Source organism: Nelumbo nucifera, chromosome 8 (genome assembly GCF_055504915.1).
Source record: "Nelumbo nucifera cultivar China Antique chromosome 8, China Antique-T2T, whole genome shotgun sequence".
Classification (NCBI taxonomy): domain Eukaryota; kingdom Viridiplantae; phylum Streptophyta; class Magnoliopsida; order Proteales; family Nelumbonaceae; genus Nelumbo; species Nelumbo nucifera.
The window spans coordinates 4496894-4519064 of record NC_142656.1 but is presented as its reverse complement, the minus strand read 5'-3'; the positions used below and the strand labels follow the sequence as shown (position 1 = coordinate 4519064).

Below are 22171 nucleotides of genomic sequence, written 5' to 3'. Positions count from 1 at the left end.
CATGCGATTGATGACATAAGAAGTTGCAAGTATAGCATCCATCCAAAACCTTTTTGGAACATTCATATGTAACATCATCCCACGAGCTACTTCAAGGAGGTGTCTGTTTTTTCTTTCTGCAACACCATTTTGTTGTGGTATTCTTGCGCATGAGCTCCTATGAATAGATCCGTAGGAAGCAAAGAACTCATTAAGCTCACCATGGAAATATTCTTTTGCATTGTCTGATTGGAAGATCTGTATTTCAACATAGAATTGCATAAATACCATCCTCTGAAGTCTTTCACAATCTTTGGAACTTCGTCTACGCATAGGGAATACCCATGTATAGCGAGAGAACTCATCGATCAATGTGATAAAGTACTTATATCCGCCCTCAGAGATTATAGTAGTAGGCCCCCATACATCAGAATACACAACATGAAAAGGAACACTTGATCTTTTATTATTTGAGTGAAAAGTTGTTCTACATTGTTTGCTCAACTGACACGTTTGACACTGGAACTCTGACACTGAACATGACTTAAATAAAACCAGAAACAAAGACTTTACTATTTCAAAAGAAACATGACCTAACCGACTATGCCACAAAAAAAATTGACTCTTATTTGATTGACTATATGACTCTGAGGATGACACCGAGAGACCAGTTTTCTTGTCGAGAATGTAGAGACCATCCACTAGGCTCCCTCTACCAATTGTCCTCCCAGAAGTTAGATCCTGAAAAACACATGAACCAGGAAAAAAGGTCACACTACAGTTTAAAGAGTTTGTGATACTACTAATTGAAAGCAAATTTATAGGAAGTTGAGGGACATGCAATGCACAATTCAGGTTAAGGCCATGGGGAAGAGATATTGATCCTTGGCCTGCAATGGAGGAGAATGATCCATCTGCAAGCTTCACTTTATCCCTTCCTGACAAAAGGCTATAAGTCTGAAACAAGTTCGGCTTACCGGTCATGTGATTAGAGGTCCCTGAGTCAATGATCCAAGGGAAAACCAGTGGTAGTAGTGACATGGAATGCAGAAGCCGCATTACCTGATGTAGATGCAAATGAAGTAGGAGTACCAGTGACTGAACTATCCATCTATCGCAAAGCCCTACCATATGACTCTAAGTGGTCTCTGAAGGAATTCACGATATCTTCCTTGGGGTCAAAATTAGTAAGGTGGTCTCGGGTAGTACCAGCAACATGAGTATCTTGGGTTGCCACATGTGTTGCATTATGTGTTGTGTCTGTCTTCTTCTGACCTTGCCCTTTACCCTGTTCTTGGTTCTTCACTGCCCACTTGGGCTTCTTGTGAATGTCCCAACATGTGTCACGTGTATGTCGTGAGCGCCAACAGTGGGTATAAAACAACTTGTCTTTATCATCAGCCTTCTTGGTGCCACTTTTCTTCCCCATGTTGTTATTACTCATTGCAGCCAATGCAACTTGTTGCTCCCCCTTGGTTGTAACCATCACACTCCGCCTACTTTCTTCATATTGAACAAGGGCATATACCTCGTGAACCGACGACAACTCTTTACTTCCTAAGATCTGAACTCTCAAGGGTTCATAGGCAGGTTCGGTCCCAACAAGAAGGCAAATACACGCTGCTAAGAAACCAGCTTCCTGTAGGCCTTAGCATCATCATCATGTTTACACTCTATAGCCTGATAATGATCCAATTCTTTTCATACGGAAGTAAGGGCTGAATAATAGGTAGACAAACTACGATTTCCCTGTTTACAGGTTGAGGATTCAACTTGCAACTAGTAAACCTTGGCATAATGCCTTTAATCAAAATAGGTGGTTTTGGCCTGTTCCCAAATCTCACTAGCGGTGTCTGCCCACATAAAGTTCTTCCTCACATCAGGTTTCATGGCTGCAAGGACCCAAGACATCACCATACTGTTTTCTTGGTCCCACCTATCATGTTCAGCTGTCTCACTCTTGGGTTCTTTCACCCTTCCATTTATGTAACCAACTTTTCCCCTTGCTATTACATAAAGTTTTACACTTGTAGCCCACTCCGGGTAGTTTAGACCATTTAAAGGGGTAATGGGCATGGGAAACATCATGTTTTCACTTCCCATACCAGCTATGCTACGAGTTGGTGTAACCCCCGATGAAGTTGAATCATAGTTTGCCATAGAGTACTGCTGAATCAGACCAAATCTCACACAACTACACAACAGGCACAATCAGAATACCAACCCCCAAGAAATTTACTTCTGGAATGTGGAAAAAACAGAAACTGCTGAATCAACTCAGTGATGGTTCAGCCATTAAAATAGCCCAGTAATCAGTCCAGCACCAGTCGTTAGAATAGTATACTAGCAGTTTGACTATAGCACATGCAATCTAACAGTCCAGCATCTAAACGAAGGTATAAAACAAAAAAAGTAAGGCCTTCACACCATTGGCCATAGAAAAACACAAGAACACATACCCTGTCCAGCACCTGTACGAAGGTGCCAACCCAGAAATTAACTTCACAGCATCGAACAGATGAGGAAGGGAGTTTTTACTGCATCGCCCTTCTTCTGCTAGGATTTCCTTGATGTTATGACCAAGGAAGAAGCCGCAAGTGGCCTGCTAGGGTTTCTCTGTCTTCCACGTCCAAGAAATCAAAGAAGAAAGAGGACTAAGCAGGTGGGAGAAACAGATTTTTATAGCCCAGAACCTTGCTCTGATACCATGTAATCATTCATGGAGAGAGAGAGACAAGAGAGAGAAAGAGAAGAGAAGAGAAGAGAAGAGAGGAAAGAGGAGAAGAGGACGATATGATTGAGAGACACAAAAAGAAAAAAAAAAAAACCTGTTCTGGCTGCCGCCAGTTTAGTTATTTATATTAACTTATTATAAAAGGAATGGGAGATTACAAGTATGTCCCTGGTGGCACTCCCTAGTAACAAACTAATAAGAAAGAAAGAAACTAACTGGCTGACAGCATCTTAAGCTGACAGCACACTAACAGCAACTGTAAAATAACAATTAAATAATCCTCACAACACCCACCTCCTTTAATTCCTCAGTCCTCACGTAACCACTTAACAACTCACTCGACCCATGGAGCCTGCTAGGTCCATCCACCAAATTTCGGGTCACCCCCAACCCATCTAATAAAAGGAACTTCAAATGGTCCAACTTACCACAATCACTTTGGACCTGCTGTGTGTGTCCTGAGCCCCATTTTCAATGATCGGCTCCTAGGAAGTTGACCCGCCGCACATCACCCCCATCTGTTTTCTTAACTCATTAATATCTTCCCCTGTCGACTTGTCTTTCCCTCTTACCAAAAATTGATCTTCCATGTCTGTGAAAGGTTCCTCCACCTTTAAAACACTCTTTCTCTCTCTTCTTTCCATGTAGGATCTCTCCAATTGCTTTGTCTTCCTCTCTACGAGCATCTCTCCACAGTGCTGCCTCAATGGCAGTTGTGAACCACACCAAGTATCACGATTGATCAACCAGCACCTGAATCTTCCTTGGAATCTCCTCAGGTCTAACACCACTCAAACAGATCGCTGCAGAAAGAAGATCAGATACAAAGACACCATCCAGTCTTGTCTTACACATATCAGCGATCAACTTGAAGATTTCATCCCTCCATAAATGAAAAGGGAGACCAAGGATACAAACCACCACACCATCCTCAACACTTAGATGCTTCTAATTTGACAGAGGACTCCAGTTTAACAGAGTGATGACTCAAATTCACTGCTGGAACTTCTATCTCTTCCTCCAACAACTCAACCAAAGTCTCACATTTTTCAAAGGGAGTAATCACTACTGTCCCTTTGAGCTCCAAACTTTTTAATATTGTTTCTACTTTTAATCGGTTTTGTGGTTGAACTTTAACCTGTGCAACCAACTTCTTTCACCACTCTCCTTTCTCATTGTTAGCAAATAGATTGAACTGGCCACCTCCTCCTCCTGAAACAATAGAAACTTTATCAGGTTCATTTTCTCCGTACCTAACCTTAAACTTCGAATCATCAGGTCCAAAAACCATATGTCTTTTCTTCTCCATGTTTCAAAAATTCCTGCAAAACCCTAAGAATCTCCTTCCATCCTTCTCTATTTCTTCACTCTGGAATACAAATCATTTGTTTTTTTTTCATTTTGCCAAAAAAACTCGAACAAAATAAAAAATCTCCGTTTTGTATTTTCCTTTCAACAAATTTTCTACCCTCTGCTGATTTCAAGAAACTCCACCCCCAAGGTTTTTTCTGCACATAAAGCCCCCTCGACGATTTGAGCAAACTACTCAATCATTGCCCTACCCACTAGGAACACCCCGGCCCTTCACCATTCTCTAATCTTCAAAGTAAGTCTCCCTTCAAAAATGTCTCTCTCCAAGACGAAAACTTTTGATTCGACTTTCAATACTCTACCCCGGACCGCCATCACACTAGCAACCATCTGAAAGTGTCTTCAAATCCAACTCGTGGCTAGTTATAACCGAATAGAGCCAAATATGGCAAGGCAATCTCTCCCAAATGACCCATTTATATATCTCTATATCAGAAAGACTAAAGAGGGGAGGTGAGGGGTCAGGAATCATGGTCATGTCACCACATGACCACACACCTCATACAACATACAGTCTGAGCATTTCTGCTTGAAAGGTTCTACATGATACTTTTTGGGATTTTCTCCTTAATAGAATACATTATTTTTTTTCAAAATAAAATAAAATAAAAATGTTTTCTCCCTTTCTAAATGTATGATTGCTGATCCATATGTGAACTTTCTAGTAGAGAATTTGGGCAATTTTCATTAATTTCACTGTGAAAAAAGGAGGATATAGTAGCTTTGCCTCTTTCCTCTCATTAAACGGAGATCCATGGCAAATCATCATGTTCTGATAGGAGGTATATACTTGAACGTCTATTTAGATCTACAAATGTATAATTATGGAGAAATGCTTCACTTCTCTTCATTTTTTTGTGGCCAAAATATAACATAACATCAGCGAAGATGTTTGATTCTGGACTTCAGCAAAAAACTTACTGTCTCGGTACAGATGTTTTTTCCTTGCTTAACTTCCAAAGAACCAAAGTCATATAGAAACTCATGCAAAAAGAATAAAACAAAATAAAGGTGCAAGACCAGTAGTATTAAATAAAAAAGTTGCTTCTGATAGAAAATTTTTAGCTCTGGACAACTTACTTGTGTTGAGGGTTTACCAAGTCAAGTAGTGGCTCCGATTGGTTTCCTGAAAATCAAGGTTTATTGGAAAAGGAACTCATCAAACAACTACACATTGCTGATAGAAAACACTAGATATAATTTCTTTACAAACAACCATAATATAACAAACTGAGCAAATAGAAAATAAAAGATACAACTACAAAATTATTTATTAAGAGATGAAGGTAAAAGTTTCAAAAATCTTTGTATCAAAGCTCAGGTTCAAACTTATCAAGAGAAGGCAAAAGCTTAAGGGGCGTTCTTTTTCTGGATTTTGAGAGGGGAGAAAGTTGGTCAATGGGATTTTGATTTCCATTGACCAAAAATCCCATGTTCTTTTTTCAGATTTAAGTGGGGACCAGGGAAAGTTTATTTACCTGGGTAAGTGATACCTAGGTAAGTGATACCCATCTCCTAGGTGGGTAAATATCTTTCCCACCTTGTGGGAAAGTTGTCAACACTTAAACGGGACAAAAATGCCCCTTGTAATAATGTATTTTTTTATGGCCAAAATGGTCATTGTCTTGTTTGCATGGGAAATAAAAGAACATGGGTAAGTAACTTACCAAAAAGCGAACGGGGCCTAAGAGAAATTGATATTAGAACCATGCCAGGGGCAGAGACTGCCTGACCCAACTAATTTTCGTTAGGTTTATAAGTGCCCCCCCAACTCCCAACGAGGAATCCTGGCTCTGCCCCTGTACCAGATCCAAAGATGCTTGTATGTTGTACCTAACATCTAGGATGACCATCTTGGTCCAATGAATACCAATATCACATTACCACGCAATTCCTCAACTGACTAATTAGCTATCGTGATTCCTAGATCTTGGTGTAACAGTAAAATCTCAGGCTGGTAAGAGTGAGAATAGGTTCAAGTCTGGGAGCAATCACTTTGTTCCAAAAAAAAATACAAAAACAAAGGTTAGGTCTGTATCCAGTTTACCCCTCTCTCAAGCCCCTGGATGCCCTTTGCTAGAGATGCAAGTCAGCTACATAACTTTTACACAGCATCAGGCTCAGGCCCTCAGGCCAGGCCCATCCAAATTGCAACAAATGCTCAACCCAAGCCTGTCCAAGCCACAGCCCTACCCTTTGCAAAAGGATAGTTGTCTGATGCAATGGAAAAATCTTGGTCTGACTGACAAGTGTGAGAACTGAGAAGGTAAATTTAAGTATGGGAGTAGCTGCCAAAGTTATCAAAACATCACCTAGGTGACAAGGCACCCCCGGTGGGGTCCCTCACCTGAACACCATGGTTTATATAAAAAGGTGTCTGGGCAAGCAATGAAAACCACAAGGTGGGCGCCTTATTGTTAATGTTATTACTTATTACTATGGTTACGTCTTGTTATTATGTGCTTCAATACATCATATAATATATCATTCATATTGCTTATGCTTTGTTTTAACTATTTTGCCATTAAAGCATAAAAGGTCCAGGAGTTTTAAGAAAAAGAAAAAAGAAGAAGGTTAGGTCCGTACCCAGTCCATACCTGATATCTCCCAAGAACCTGAATAGTCAAGACCAACATTGCACAACGACCCTATGGCCCTATGAGTTCCCAAAGCTATTTTTCCTTGTAGGCCCTCTATTTACTAGGAGTGTTCTTTCTCTGGGAATGGTTTCAGCTCTCAAGGTCAGTTTCCATAGTTCCATTTTGATCTAAAGTTGTGATACCATTCCATGTTCACCCTCTTTTTCATAAATAAATAGGGCTGCGACTTGGGTGGGCTTGGGTTGAACGTTTAGCAAAATTCCAATGGGCCCAGGCCTGTAAATTCTTCAAGTCAGGTACCCTACTTGCACCCCTATATATAAACATATTAATGACCATTAAAAAAGAACAGTTTCAAAGTAAGCCGTGGCTTTGCAAAGGTTTTCTTTTTTGTCCCCCTTCCCTTAGAAAAAGGGAAGTTCCATGCAGAAGCAAGCCCACATAAAAAGCTTTGTGAAGAGACAAAGGCAATTTATGCTCTACTTAATGTTTGTAAAATGGAGTTTCCACTTTATGACCACCCATGCTTCATCGTAGAAGTAGATCTCTCGAACTAGGACAGAAAACCTATTAACAATGTTCCCAGTGACTCACATTTAGATAGTACACCCAACATTCATAGTCATAGAATCCCATCATGGTGAGATATATACATAAAAAGAAACCAAGGACCTCTTAAATGAAGCATGACAAACCCCATGGTCCCTTAAGCATAGACAACATCCATACATCAAGTGGTTTAGGATATGTGTCCTTCTATTACCCCATTACTGTGACCAAAGAAGTGAATGGGTCTAGTTTTCATCAGAACTTTAGAGTAGCAAGAATCTAAAGACCAATTTCAGATCCATGCAAATAACCAGTTTTCTCAAGCAAGTCTGCTACAAGGAAAACACATATGGTACAAATTCCTTAAACTTAGTTTTAGGACAAGAACAGAAGTACTGATGCTTCTCCTTCTCTATTTTTAGCGTTTTCTTTTTAAAAGGAAAAGGACATTAGAGAGGGGAGGTCCATGCACATGAACTATGGCACCTTCTTAGATGCAACATTCTCAATAGGAACTGCCAAAGTAGAAATGCAGTTATAGAATAAAGCCCTTCATGTCAAGAGATTCAAGACATTGCTTAGAAGAAAAGGCACTCAATTATCACACATGAATTACCTTGCACAGTAGACGAATTCTCTGAGTTTAGTATATCCTTCCACCTCCACCCTCGAATCCGACCATCATCTCCACAACTACATGAGATAGCTATATTATTAAATATGTCACGTCTTCAAGCCCAATATTTATCTCATTTCGTAGAGCCAGGATCTGCTGTGATTATTTGCACTGAACTTGCTGTGCACTTCCATTCAATCTGTGACAGGTTTTCCATTACAGTATGTACCCACAGATGTGTAATGGGACGCATGTCATATACTGAATGCAAGTGCATTGCAAACAAGAGCAGCATATCCAAGTTTTGAATGCCTTGCAGTTAGTGCACAACCAATAACAACAGGAATGACAATGATAGCAGTAACAACATCAACAACAATGCCAATTGCTAAGTATACCATTATTTCTAGCATTTGAAGAGCAAGCATAGGAATTACTTGACAGTTTTAGAAAACTTTAAAAGCCATGACACTCGCAACTAAAACCTAATCCATTGATCCCACCACGTTCCAAAACTGAAACCCAAATCCATTTGTCTTGAGTAGCTTTGAATCATAGCATCTTGGAAATGTACCTCAGTAGTGTGAATAAAAGATATCCACTAGTGGTGAGCTTGTCTTACACCGCTAGTCTCAAGCTTGGATAAAGTAGGAGGGCTGTTTCAGGCTAGCAGAAAGCATTAAAACTTTTGCCAAATCCTTATAAATGTGGGTCCTAAGTTGAGTGTGAATAAAAAAATGTTTATGATTGGCATGTTTTCACTTAATAGGAGTTTGCCTGAGAGATTGAACTTTGACAAGTTATGAATCAACATTCCAAATAGTGGTCTAATAAAGAGTAACAAATGTCCATTCATCATTACTACCAATTCAACTGGATAAACTTAGATGTCAAGAATCCTAGTGAACTTCAAAATCTCAGTGATGTGATGTGCATGGCTAGATTTTACCAGATGTCACCTTCCAACTGAAACAAATAATTAGTGAGGAACTGGGATGAATAAATACCTCAACAATAAAGAATCATCCTTGTCACCGTAAAATTTAACATCATATGCCGGTCCATTATGTGCTTGGAGGGAGCAAAGAGGTTCAGCCATTAAATAACCAGGCAAATGCCTCCACATGAAAAAACACGGTACACTGCAGTTAACGCATGATAAGAGATGTAACTGGTGAAATATGACCAAAAACAAGATAGCAGCACTTACTGTTGATCCCAAGTCTTGCTAAAACGTGATGACTGCAAAAACACCAAAACTTAAAGAATTAAGGGATGACAAAGAAACATCAGTATAATCAGTGCAAGAGAATAGCATTTCTCTATTTAGAAATTGACGACAAGGCCCTTGTTCGTTAATATAGGCCTATGTAAATTCATGAGCAGAAATCCTGCCACTCCTGTAGTTGATAATCCTTGGGAGTTTAAAGAGTTATAGTTTGATTAAATAAGAGTTCTGGTCAAAGAAGTTGTGTTGTCACTTACAAGTATCATTCAAATTCGAGCACAATTTTGTTCGACGAAAAGAACAATTTAGCAGAAAGTGAAGTAAGATGCAGAAATCAATCAATGAAAACCCACAATTTAGGCAGTTTCACGATATCCATTGTTAATTACAAGAGTGAGCATAATAGATTCAAATAACGGTTTAAATTCGTAACTCTTGAACCTCAGGAGTTAAATACCGGCATTGAAGAGAATGCAATTCCAATGATGCCCGTACAGTTACCGAGTATGAAACTGTGAATAAAAGTAGAATGATCGCATACGAACAATGAAATCGATTGACTCACGTATGAAGAGATACACGAAGATATGGAGTATGGAGCAACAGATCCATCGCTTGATGCGACTACAATGATATCTGGATTAGGGTTCTGAGATGGAGCGAATATGGTCCTGAAAACTGTTCGATACTGGAGCTCTCTCTCTTGCACAATGCTGCTTCTGTAACTCTCTTCGTCCCAACTCCTCGCATCCCCGCCCATTTCAGACTTCAAAATATGCTAAAGCGAAAATTGGTATTTGAAGCTGCTTCAGACGGATGTTCTGCTCGTGCACAGAGAGCGTGAATGCGGGATGCGGGAAGGTTACACCGGGGAGGCGGGTGATAATTTCAGCCCGGCCGGCCCGACCCGAAAATTCCGGGCTTGGGCTTAATACTTCAAGCCCGGCCCGATTCGCATATATTTAAATTTATACATTTTTGTGTATAATGTATACATATGCATATAAGTTATGTTACATTATATTATATACTTTATATATAAATATTATAGCATGACATATATAATTTATATTATATGTAATATTTTATATTATATAATGTATAAAATAAATTTATATGCATGTTATATCATTTAATATAAAATATTATAGATATGTAATATTTTATATATTGAAAGACATTGGCCCATAATCTAGCCCGAGCCTGTGTAGACCTGAGTTGAGACTTATGTTTCAAGCCTGGAATCCCAGGCCATGCCTAGGCCTAAGATATAACCCTTATCATAAGTGTAAAGTCAATCTCATGATCACCCCTAAAAGAGCCTAGGATAGGGTAGAGATGATCATTGGCTGGGCCAGGCCAAGCCTAAATCGGGAGTAAGCCTGCCCGAGCCTAGCCCGACCTGCACCCAGGCCTGATATTGCATGCTTGAGCTAGGTCAGGCTGGACATATGGGCTGGCCCATATAATTAAATTAAAATTTTAATTTAACTTTATATTTATAATTATAAAATATATATATGTATATGTTATTGCTGTAATATTATATTAATGTTATGTTGTAAAATACTATAATATTATCAAAAGAATGTAAGATATTATACATATATAAGATGTGATAATATATTTATACAATAATTTCGGGGCCTAGTCATGTCTAAGGCTTGCTTGGCCGAGCCCTGGCCGGCATTATGTGCAAGCTTGATGTGGATCCAGGCTGAATCGGTAGACTAGGGACTAGGGATTAGGGAGTGCAGAATAAAGGATAAATTACAGATAACTCCCTATGTTTTTGAAACGTGACACTTAACCCTTTTGTATAATTTTTTGCAATACATTCATTTATTTAGGCATTGTTTGGCAAGTGTTTTCATACGGTCTTCTCTGCTTTGACAAGTTTGAAAGACGGAAAATTGATTTTTTTTTAGCTTGATAACTAAAAGCCAAAATGATGAGAATACCCATGCATAGAAAGACTCACAAAAAAAAAACGAGAACACCAAATTACATAAAGCTTCAAGTGAAACTTTCTAGTATTTATGTATGATATATAGCCTCTAAACACATTTTTAAAAGTCCAATAGACCAAGCCACTTATCAAACAGTTTTTGTCTTTAAAGACAATACCCGAAAAGCTCACTTGTCTTTTGGCCATTTGAATTGTTGGAAAATATTTTTAAAAAGACTTGCCAAACAGCACTTTATTTTTTTAAGAACATTGTCATATTAACAATGATTGGGAAATTATCAAATTGTCTGTTTATATTATTTCCATGCTTAAGAAAAGTAAGTAAGAAAATTATACAAAGTTATCATTTTGACAACTCAAATCATTGCTTCAATTTAGGTGATGCTTGGTACCAATGATGATTTCCCAAAAATCGGTGTCATGTAGGCTACATTAGAATTTGAAGAGTCTGTGATTTTTTTTTTCTTATTTGATTGGCTGATTATGCCAATTTCTAGGAAATCAGCCAAAAACCATTATTGAAATCAACCCTTTTCAGGGACCACTTTTTTCATGTGATTTCCTAATTTTTAGTTGATTCCGACATTTTTTATGATGGCATGGCATCTAACATGGCATTGAATAATAACTCTAATACAAAAATAATTGGCCATGAAAATCAATACCAAACAGACTCATGGTTGATTCCTCAAAAATCAGCTTACATGGCGTAAATGATACCAAACAATATTTTTTTGATGATTTCTCAATACTCACTGATTCCATAAATTGGTAATCAGCAAGGATAAGTCATCGTCGACGCCAAACATCACCTTAGCATCATTGGATTGACTAGATTAATTCATTACATTAAGAAATCTCTTTTTTTTTTCTCTGACTTAAGTTGTGTTGGTTAATTTGACATATCATTTGGATGGTCTAACTTGTTAAAAATCATCGTATCACTTGGATGGTTAAGATTAAGTCACTGATGTTAGGAGACCAAGGAGATCCCATGACGGCGTATTGGATTGAATCTTTGGGTTGACTTGTTGTATATTTGAATGGATTAGATTGAGGCTCTTTAAGTAACTCGAGTAAGTATTTCTCATAAAACATTTATCCGATTATGTGCATTTGCCTATGTTATTTTATTTTTCAGGTAAATAATACAATGACTGTTTTAACCATCAAAAGACATTATTAAAAGGGACAATTTTATCTCATCCAAGTGTCATCAACTTTTCTCTAAGATGGGGAAATTATTTTCCCACCTAGAAGTTCGGCTTCAATCAATGTGTACCTTTGCTCACACCTTTCAAATAGCCTATTGCAACTTGCAATCTTGCATTGGGAATATCTCCCCATGAAATAAAGCACATAAGTATTGAGATATTCTTAATGCAAGGCTATCAAAGCTGTTCGAATGGGCACTGCACTAATTGAAGTGGAACTCCCACTTGGGAGGATAAGTGGTACCCATGAAACTAATTATGTATTTGGTATAGCTTCCATTTATTAAACGTTTATACTTGATTTGTCTTCAAAACTGAAAAAAAAGTGATTAAAAATCTTTATTTTTTGAGGGATTTATTTACAACTAGACCACATCAAAGAAACAGTAAATAAACACTTTTGCATTGAGGAAAGCGTTACATGAAGCTTTCCACATAAATTAAAAAAAAAATCCAATTGATCAACTTTTCTCTCTCAAAATCTAAAAGAAATCATAAATTAATTAAAATCTCAATATATAACTTAGATGGGATACTTTCTTTTTTCTGTTTTGGAAGCCAACTTATTAATTGGATTTTTTTTAGTAAGAACTAGTTCAATTAAAATTGTTATAAGGCTTTTTCTACTTCAAATAGAAGAAATTTTTTCGTACACCGCACGAATCCCGATTAGGAGAGGAAATTAAATACGTGTATAACTCGGGTTTCCAAAATTTGTATTCGTTTAACAGTTGTATCATATATGGACGTGCTGGCGTTCGGTAGTTTGTATGTTCGTATTATTGTTGCTCCTGAAACTCCCCGGTTTAGATCGAGGAGTTCGTAAAGCTCAAACAGACGCTAAAACAATCTAACAACAAAGTAATAGTTTAATCAATCGAAGAAAAAGAGGTATTTCTTACTTCTCTTTTTATTTTAATCCATTTTCTTTTACGAAGAGCATCTTTTGATTGATGTATAGTTCTGGTGCATTATCAGTTTATTTTCTTATTTTATTTAGAAGGGAGAGGATTGTAATGAGCGCCTAATTGTTGGGATTTGATTCTCGTTTACAGACGAGAAAGATATTTGATTATTTTCATGTTCGTGTTTTGATTTTTTTTTTCTAACGAAGAGAAGATATCTGCTTTGATATGTTTTGTTGTCTCTGTCTGTTAAGGAGTTTTCTTGACTTAGAATGGTTCGTCAGATTACAGAAAATATTGCTAAATAGAATTTGTTCAATTTTGAAGTTGCTGCTACCCAAAATTAGCATTCCCCTCTCCACTATTCTCTCGATATATAATTGATTACCTGATAAAACAAGTTCTTTCAGTTTATTAGAAGGGAAACAGACATGACATCCCTGAAGAATAAATTGCCTGCGTTGATTCATTCTCTCCGGGCAATGATGAACAAAGTACTTGTTTCTGCGAAGTGCCAACATTGTTCTTTGTTGTCTCTATAAATATAGAATCGATTACTGTGTGTTCATTGACGAAACCTCTGGAATTATGCATAATAAAAACTTTAGAGGATTTTCTTTTTTCTCCTAGACATTGTCTTCGGGTGGTGTTTGTGTAATGTATCTGTGCTGGTTTGAGCCCTTAAAGATGGATGTCTGGAGTTGGGCTTTTTAGGTGCCTTACAAAAGACTGTTTCCTATTCTAACAACCCCCCTCCTTTTCACAGTCATGGCAGGGTTAGCTCCCGAAGGGTCACAGTTTGATGGTCGTCAATACGATAGCAAGATGAATGAGTTGTAAGTAACAGATTTAGAGTAGATTGGTTTAATGCCATCTGGTTCTCTGTTCTCGGTAAGGTTTATAATTTGTGTTTGGTTTACGAATGTAGGCTCGAGAATGATGGAAAAAACTTCTTTACATCATATGATGAGGTTTTCGATACTTTTGATAAAATGGGTTTAAAAGAGAACCTCCTCAGAGGCATATACGCATATGGTACGTTGGCAACCTCATCCTCTTCCCCATCTAGCTAGTTAGCTTTTGGAAATTTCTCTAACTCCAGGACTTACACTTGTTGTAATCTTTATTTTTTGAAGGATTCGAAAAGCCCTCTGCAATTCAGCAGAGAGGAATAGTTCCATTCTGCAAAGGGCTTGATGTAATTCAGCAGGCACAGTCTGGTACAGGAAAAACAGCAACATTTTGCTCAGGAATCCTGCAGCAACTAGATTATGACTTACTGGAATGCCAAGCTTTGGTCCTTGCTCCTACCAGAGAGCTTGCCCAACAGATTGAGAAGGTTATGCGAGCTCTTGGTGATTATTTGGGTGTGAAGGTTCATGCTTGTGTTGGTGGAACTAGCATCCGAGAGGATGAAAGAATCCTTTCTAGTGGGGTTTCATGTTGTTGTTGGGACTCCAGGTCGTGTGTTTGATATGCTTCGTAGACAGTCACTTCGCCCTGATTACATCAAGATGTTTGTACTAGATGAGGCTGATGAGATGCTCTCACGAGGTTTCAAGGATCAGGTCTACTCCTTTCCAATTGCTTGTGTATCATTTTCATGTCTTGAGCTAATTTGTCTGCTTTTCCAACTTGATACTTTGATGGTGATTTCACTTGTTCTTCCCTATCTATAACCAGGTTGAGACTTGAGATGACACTTTTATTTCTTAATGGTACTAAGCTCTTGAATTGTGTTCTATTTACTTCCCTAATTAGAGGCATATATAGTGTATTACCTATTGTGCATTTTGTTTGTGTTCAGTATGATAAGAGGGAAACAGAAAGTTGAGGGGAAGTTCTTGATATTTCATAAGAACTTTCCCCTGTCTCTCTGTTCTTACTTTCTATCAAATCAAATACAGTCTTATGGTGAAATGTTGAAACTTTAGACAAGTCACTACTCGGAATATACATACAGGTAGACCTGTTCATGGGCCGGGCTGGGCCAGGCTTTTACTCTTCATAAACAGGATTTTGTTAGGCCCGAGCCAGGCCCTGATAAAAAGCCCGAAGCCCGACCTAATAGAAAGATGGGAGAGAGAGAGAGAGAGAGAGAGAGAAGACTCACCGCTGCCGCCGGTGCTTGTGTTCGCTGCCTCACCAGTGTCTGAGATTTGAAAGAGAAGAAGTGAGAAGAGGAACGAGAGAGAGAGAGAGGATTCACCGCCGCTGCCGGTGCCTGTGTTCGCCGCCTCGCTGGTGTCTGAGATTTGAAAGAGAAGAAGAGAGAGAGAGAGGGCTCATTGCCGGTCTGCCGGAGTTTACTTGTTGCACCGGTGAGTGTTCACCAGTTCTGCAGCTGCCTGAGAGTGTGAGGAGGATATGCATCACTGTGAAGAGAAGAGAGGTTCGGCAATTCAGCTAACTAGAAAGAGATGAATGAGAAGAGGGGTTACTTAGGAATTAGGATATTAGGGTTTTTGAGTTTAATCTATAGGTCGGGCCGGGCTATTTTGGCAAATCCCAAGCCTGGCTCGAATTTATTGCATGTCGGGCTTTTTGGCCCGAGGTCAAGCCCACGGGCTCAATTGTGTGTTCAAACTCATCCGGGGGCCGGGCCGACCCGTCGGCCCACCCGGCCCATGAACAGGTCTATATACAGGGTGGTCAAATCATTCTGTTTTTAATTTCTGCCTAAATTCATGATAGATGACTATCAGGGACAAGCTTTTATTAGAAGACTTTCTTTTTTGTTGTCTTGATTTTGTGCAGTAGTAGGTTTAATATGTAGATGTTTGTTGCATATCCTAAATTCCTAACATGAAAGATGCAACTCCTTGAAGCAGATCTATGACATATTCCAGCTCCTACCAGCCAAAGTTCAAACTGGTGTTTTCTCTGCCACGATGCCACCTGAAGCACTAGAGATCACAAGGAAATTCATGAACAAGCCCGTGAGGATTCTGGTGAAGCGTGACGAGCTCACTCTTGAGGGTATCAAGCAATTCTATGTCAATGTTGAGAAGGAAGAATGGAAGCTAGAGACACTGTGTGATCTCTATGAAACCTTGGCCATCACTCAGTGTCATATTTGTGAATACTCGACGCAAGGTTGACTGGCTGACTGACAAGATGCGGAGCAAGGACCACACCGTCTCGGCCACCCATGGAGACATGGACCAGAACACCAGAGACATTATCATGCGTGAATTTCGATCTGGGTCCTCACGAGTGCTCATTACGACTGACCTTCTGGCCCGAGGTATTGACGTCCAGCATGTATCCTTGGTCATTAACTATGATCTGCCGACTCAACCGGAGAACTATCTCCACCGTATTGGCCGCAGTGGGCGGTTTGGAAGGAAAGGAGTGTCCATCAATTTTGTGACGCGTAATGACGAGAGGATGCTCTATGACATCCAGAGGTTCTACAATGTGGTTATCGAGGAACTACCCTCAAATGTTGCCGATCTTCTTTGATGAGATAATGTTCTTTTGATTTGATTTTTGACCAGAGAGGTAAAAAGTGTAGTTGTAACCAAAATTTTCCAGTCAGTCATTTATTCAGTTTTTTCAGGCTCATTCGAGATTGCAGAACTGATCATAACGTGGGAAATATCGCATTTCTGCATGATCCCCTCGTTATGAAATTTTTGTAGCATCAGTAGGGATACAAGCATTTTATAATTTATACAGTAAAGTCAGTTCAGTCAAAAGAATGCAACTTGCTATATATGTTTATTTTAATTGAATAGCATTTTACTTCATACTGAATTTATTGCAATTACTTAGGACCGGTTTGGTTTGTACTTTGTAGGAATAGCCATTCCCTTTCCCTCCTTTGCGAATGAAATCCCAATTCTCAATCCAGCTTATTCCAATTCCTGTCTGAATCAAACAGAATTTGGGAATAGACCTTTCAGATTCCGATTCCAACTGTGAACCAAATGCCTCGGTGAAAATATGATTTGTATTGAGAGACCAATCACAATTTCAGGCAGCAAAATAATCAAACAACTAAAATGTGGGAAGAATATGCAGCAATATAATCTGTTATTCAATCATAAGTTGGGATTAATTGTAAGGGGGAAAAGTGAAGCAATATGTTGAAATTTTCTCATTTTTCAAGTTCCGATCAAGCTCTGTAGGTGGTAGACATGGTTTGTGCTGTTTCGTGGATTTCATATTTTTTTATTAGTATTCCGTGGATTTAAGATTAAACTAGAAAAATAAGCTTTTCACGTGATTAGTTTATAATGCTGTTTTTGGATGCTGAGGAAGCTAACTGGAAATTTTTCAAAAGTGGCGTTTGGCGTGGCTGCCTGCTGCCATTTTTGCGTTGCTGTGTGCATTGTTCAGCAATGCAACATCGTAAAGGCCGTGACATTAGAAGCCTGCTTGATAAAACAAGCTGATTAACGGTTATGATTTATAATTTAATAATAGAGTAGCAATTAGGATGTGACATCACTTTAAATAGATTTGGCTGAAAATATAGGCCATTACCCAATGGACCGGGTCCGACCCAGACCAATTCGGTCAGTTCTGGTTCTAAGATCTGGTACCAATAGGTTGGTTCTGGTTTCTGATATGTTGATCACTATCAGTTCAGAACCAGTTCTACTTACTCCTGAACCGACTCAGACCCAATTATCCCGAGAACCGATCGATCCTATAGGGTCTGGATCGGTTCTGCGTGCTTAATATTTCTTGTCGGATTGGTTCCGGCTCCACCTGAACCTCAACCTAGACCCAACCCATTGACAGCCCTAAATGGGTGAACTCGAACCCATGTTCTCATGTCTGTTATCCATTTGACCAGAATCTCTATCTAAATATTGTATTCTTTATGCAATACAACAATGAAAAAAAAGGGACCAGATCAAACACTGCAAAGGATGATAAGATGTAAAGGAACCCACACGACTACACGCTTACGCAATGTTCTTCTTCAAGAAAAGAACGAGACAATAAAAATAAAATAAAGCAAGAGTGCAAGAGAAAGTATCTTTGTACACCCAAAGTATTCCCCATGAAAAAGAAAAGCAGAGAACCAACAAACATGCATATTAGACATAGTATACTTTATTTCATACCATACCCTAATTATTCCATCGCCACTCAATATGGTTTTAGGTAAGTTCCTCCTTACGTACTCACCACGCCCACAAACAATGACCAAGACGATATACAATTTGAAGTACCTTTATTCTCACATATCTCTATGCCAAATGACACGAATGCTCCTTGTCACTACCAGATACATCCTCTAATTAAATAGTGGAGTGAAAAAGATAGAAGAAAATGAAGAAGAAAGACAAGTAGAAAACCCAGGTCATATCTTTCACCATTAAGCATTTCCGCATCTGCATGACCAATTGACCACCAAATTATTCGATACGCTAATTTGCCTTCAGTACCTAATATAGACCACCAAGTGACAAAAACAGCATATTTGCAGTGTTTTCTCAAAACATAAGATATTAGCCTCTATTTCTTAGCCATGGAGACATGGGCAACCTCAGTGTGGAGTTCAGAACCCAAATGTAGATTTCGACAAGTTACTTCAAATTATATCAAAAACAACTAGGAACCTATGACATTATCCGCTCTCACAGTAAGGTAAATTCACACTAAGCTTAGTAAACACCATGGTGTTTGTCATGAAAAGCTACAAATCTCCAAAGTATTATCGTTTTTTTTAGTTCAATTGAAGGAACAAAATTACAACTATTATCAAGGATGAATAAATCCTCTCAAACTAAGATGAGCAACCTAGACTGCTAGTCTGCTAATAAGCTTCCAAGATATTGCTACTCTATTCGAAGCAGGCCTGTCATTAAGCTTTCATAGGTCAGCTCCTGCTCTCTCAGTACCCACTTTTGAAATCCATTCAAAATTTGAGATCTTCTCTTGTATCTTCATCCTTAACACATTAACAAAATCCTCTTGATTGTAGTTATTGATAAAAATAAGTAAATCCCATTAGTTGGTTGCAATAACCAGGGATTATGAGGTAGGATATAACTAGAATCAAACGCAACATACTAAATGGAAATAAACCACCATGAGACATTGGGAAAGTAAGCTACTAAACGCTCCTCTGAACCTTAAACAAGAACAAATTGTTAGCATAAATAACCAAAAAAAAAAAAAAAGAAAAGAGAAGAAAAGGAAAGCCCCAATGCAAACAATTCCACATCTGCTATAGATGTATGCAAACATGAATTGCAAAAACAGTTAAAGGCAAGAAGAAAATATAAATGTTAAACAGGGAAAAGTCAAAATTGGAAAAGATTTTCCATACTCCAACCTTATTTCAGCTCCAAACAGACATGCACAGGCTCAACATTTGCTACTTGCGGAAGCATCTCAAGCTACAATATGTCATTAAAACCTGTCCTCTCGCATTCACAGTAATATCGCATGCTAGGTTGTGGAGAAACAAGAGCAGGGCTATTGAATACAGTCCACAACAACTTAACACTGCCAGAAATATTTCCACCGTATTGATGCCATAAAATCAAAGTTCAGCGGAACTCACCTACAAGAGGACAAGCCCAAGCTCTGATGGTTTCAACGTATGCCTTATCCGATAATTATACAGATAATAGTGAAGTTGGCCATCACCAGGTCCAAATTTCAACTCCTTTAGGAAAGACGCATTTTGCATGATATCTAATGCATTGAAGACATCATAGTCCTTCCGTTTGGCCACAATAAGTGCATCATTCATCAACTGAAGCAATGGTGTCTGGGTAGATACATTATAGTATGAATAAGCAGCTTTCAAGGTTGAGTAGTTCTGGTTTCCAAGAATGGATGATGGAAGTGTGTAAAAGCTGCAAAAGTCCGTAACTTCATGAGTCTCAGGGCTCTCAACCAAATAGCTATCCACAACATTCTCAGTTGGAAGGAGCCAATGTTCCACGTCATTTTCATCAAAATCCGGTGCAACAACAAACTGGCTCAAGTAATTTCTGATTAGACGGGTAACTGCTGGAACATCACGCAGCTCCATTTTCCTAAAACCTGGAGTGACTGTTGATTCTGGTAATTTATAGAGCTTTATTGTTCGGCTTATTGTCATCCTTGCACCAAGTCTGGAGAAACCAACATCGATAAGCTTCTTTGGGTTTAGTGATCTGTGCCAATATTGGCAAGTTGATATAGGTGTTGGAAGAACAACTCCAGCAGTATAAGCCGCCTGCCAAATATTCTCCAAATGAACCCTCCTGGTAATCTCCTTAATCATGACAGGTGCAAGCCTCTTTGATCTGAGCTTCTTATGAACGCATAGGAAATTAATCTCTGCCATGTTAACAACCTCATCACGGACTCTGATCTTTGCAGGAACACCCGTAATAAAGGCAACAAGTTTCTTTGAGACTTTTACACGGACACCAATGTGCCAGCTCTTGAAGTAGCCAGGAGGACGAAGTGCCCAGCGAAGAAACTCCTTGGAGTAATTGAATCTGAACATGTTCTCATCATCTTCAACGTAATTATTAGTGAGGAGATTGTATATCTCGGTGCAAGTATCTTCATCGTCAATGTCGCAAGTGGTCCATTCATAGAGACTGGGAAGATTGTAAGGTTCTTGCTTGACCTCGGATAAGGGTGTCGTAGGTTCAATTGGACCTTCAGGTAAGCTCGTATCCCCGACATCTTTAAATTGCCCGACAGGTTGGGTTTCCCAAAACTTATGCTTCTTCCCTAAAGAAAGCGAATCCTGAACTCTTCGGGCTATGGCCTCAATTGAACTATCGTTCCCAAGAGATGAATTGGCATCGGGATCGGGCTTTGGGTTTTCGCTGGGGTAATCATGTGACGAATTGCTATCAGCCATTGCAATAATCTATTGAAATACTGCACTCTGTAAATAGACAGATTAACATTAAATCTTACTTTGTCAAATCGGATCTAAGATGACCACTGTTCGAAGAAAATGGAAATTCAAAGAACAGAAATGAATGATAAACAAATATTCAATTTTTTTTTTCCTATTGAAGGTTGTAAATCAGGTGAAACCCTGTATATTCCTTGGCATGCAACTATTTCAAAGGCAAAAGCAAAGAAATGAATGCTTCGAACTAGAATCCAAATCTTGCTGTTTAGCTTAAAACTGTAATGATCAATGAAATTGACAGACATAACTGCAAGAAGAAGGGGGGACTTACGAGTTCTGAGATAAGCTTGGATTATTGGCTCCTCTGCACCAAAATTTTCTTTTTCCTACCTTCGTTTTCCCATTCCCTTTATGAATGCAAATCCGCGTATCTAGGCTACGTTGGAGCTCCGCGAATTATAAGGCTTGGTTTGGGGAAGGGAATCTAGGGTTTTATGGGCTGAAAGCAATGAGGGAGCTCGAAGAGACCGAAATAGGCTTTGGGAGAAATGAAAGCCGTCGGGGCCCGGGTATTTCTGTATTAACTTTTCTACGTCCGGGTATTTAGTGAGCTTCACTAATAGCGTCTATTGGAATGGTTGATGTTGGATTGCTGGCAGTCCTGACCTGCTGATTCACAAGTGTGCGAACGTGTGTTCCCTCGTGATTGTCATATAGCCGGGTTCGCACACTTGTGACTAGCAGATCCCGAGTGTAATGACAGACGTAAATCGAGAAATAACGGTGTCACGTTTACTTCAATTGCCGTTTCCCATAAATAACAGTGTCACCTCGGCGCCAAGCCGCCAATTCAGGGGGTGTTCTGTTCTACAACCGAACAAAATGAGTCACAACCTAGGGGTGCTGGCTGCGGATACTCGCGGTCGGACTGGGCTCCGTGCGCATGACGCCTTTTGGAGTCCTCGGTGCGAAGATTGGCCGTGGTAGGTGTCTGCACACCATGGCGAGTGGCTTGGGGGGCGTGTGTTGGTTGTCTTAACATCTCCATCATGGTGAAGATATAGTCAACTTTTCTGCTGCATGGCTAGGAACTATGCGGGGTTGACTGTTGTCTGGTGTTGGGGCTCCTAAGACAGAGAGTTGCAAAGTGAGCGGGATCCCTGAGTGTGTTG

At 39.2% G+C, this 22171-nt stretch overlaps 2 protein-coding genes and 1 pseudogene across 3 annotated transcripts in view; 1 reads left to right on the top strand and 2 right to left on the bottom strand.

Moving 5' to 3' along the window:
• The window catches only part of LOC104600806 (uncharacterized), a 67791-nt gene extending 57861 nt beyond the window's left edge, over nucleotides 1-9930 (bottom strand). The window contains exons 1-5 of the mRNA XM_088893001.1: nucleotides 9643-9930; nucleotides 9060-9091; nucleotides 8857-8967; nucleotides 7850-7926; nucleotides 5165-5210 (exon numbers count right to left, since the gene is read on the bottom strand). Coding sequence (XP_088749127.1) covers nucleotides 5165-5210; nucleotides 7850-7926; nucleotides 8857-8967; nucleotides 9060-9091; nucleotides 9643-9837 — 461 coding nt within the window. The 5' untranslated portion in view covers nucleotides 9838-9930. The remainder of the gene's footprint in view (nucleotides 1-5164; nucleotides 5211-7849; nucleotides 7927-8856; nucleotides 8968-9059; nucleotides 9092-9642) is intronic.
• A 3080-nt stretch (nucleotides 9931-13010) lies between these two features.
• Nucleotides 13011-16772, top strand: LOC104600663 (eukaryotic initiation factor 4A-9-like; annotated as a pseudogene). Its single transcript, XR_016079254.1, has 5 exons — nucleotides 13011-13151; nucleotides 13932-14001; nucleotides 14094-14200; nucleotides 14302-14733; nucleotides 15997-16772. The product of XR_016079254.1 is annotated as a eukaryotic initiation factor 4A-9-like (transcript).
• Nucleotides 16773-18789: 2017 nt separating this feature from the next.
• LOC104600662 (glycylpeptide N-tetradecanoyltransferase 1) lies at nucleotides 18790-21596 on the bottom strand. The gene is made up of 2 exons (XM_010263736.3): nucleotides 21331-21596; nucleotides 18790-21026 (listed from the first exon to the last, which is right to left on the bottom strand). Exon 2 carries the CDS (start codon nucleotides 20997-20999, stop codon nucleotides 19695-19697), a length of 1305 nt encoding a protein of 434 aa, XP_010262038.1. The 5' UTR covers nucleotides 21000-21026; nucleotides 21331-21596; the 3' UTR covers nucleotides 18790-19694.
• Nucleotides 21597-22171: the final 575 nt, after the last annotated feature.

Coding starts and splice junctions, on each gene's coding strand:
- LOC104600662 (XM_010263736.3), bottom strand. CDS start 20,999: ATGGCTGATAGCAATTCGTCACATGATTACCCCAGCGAAAACCCAAAG.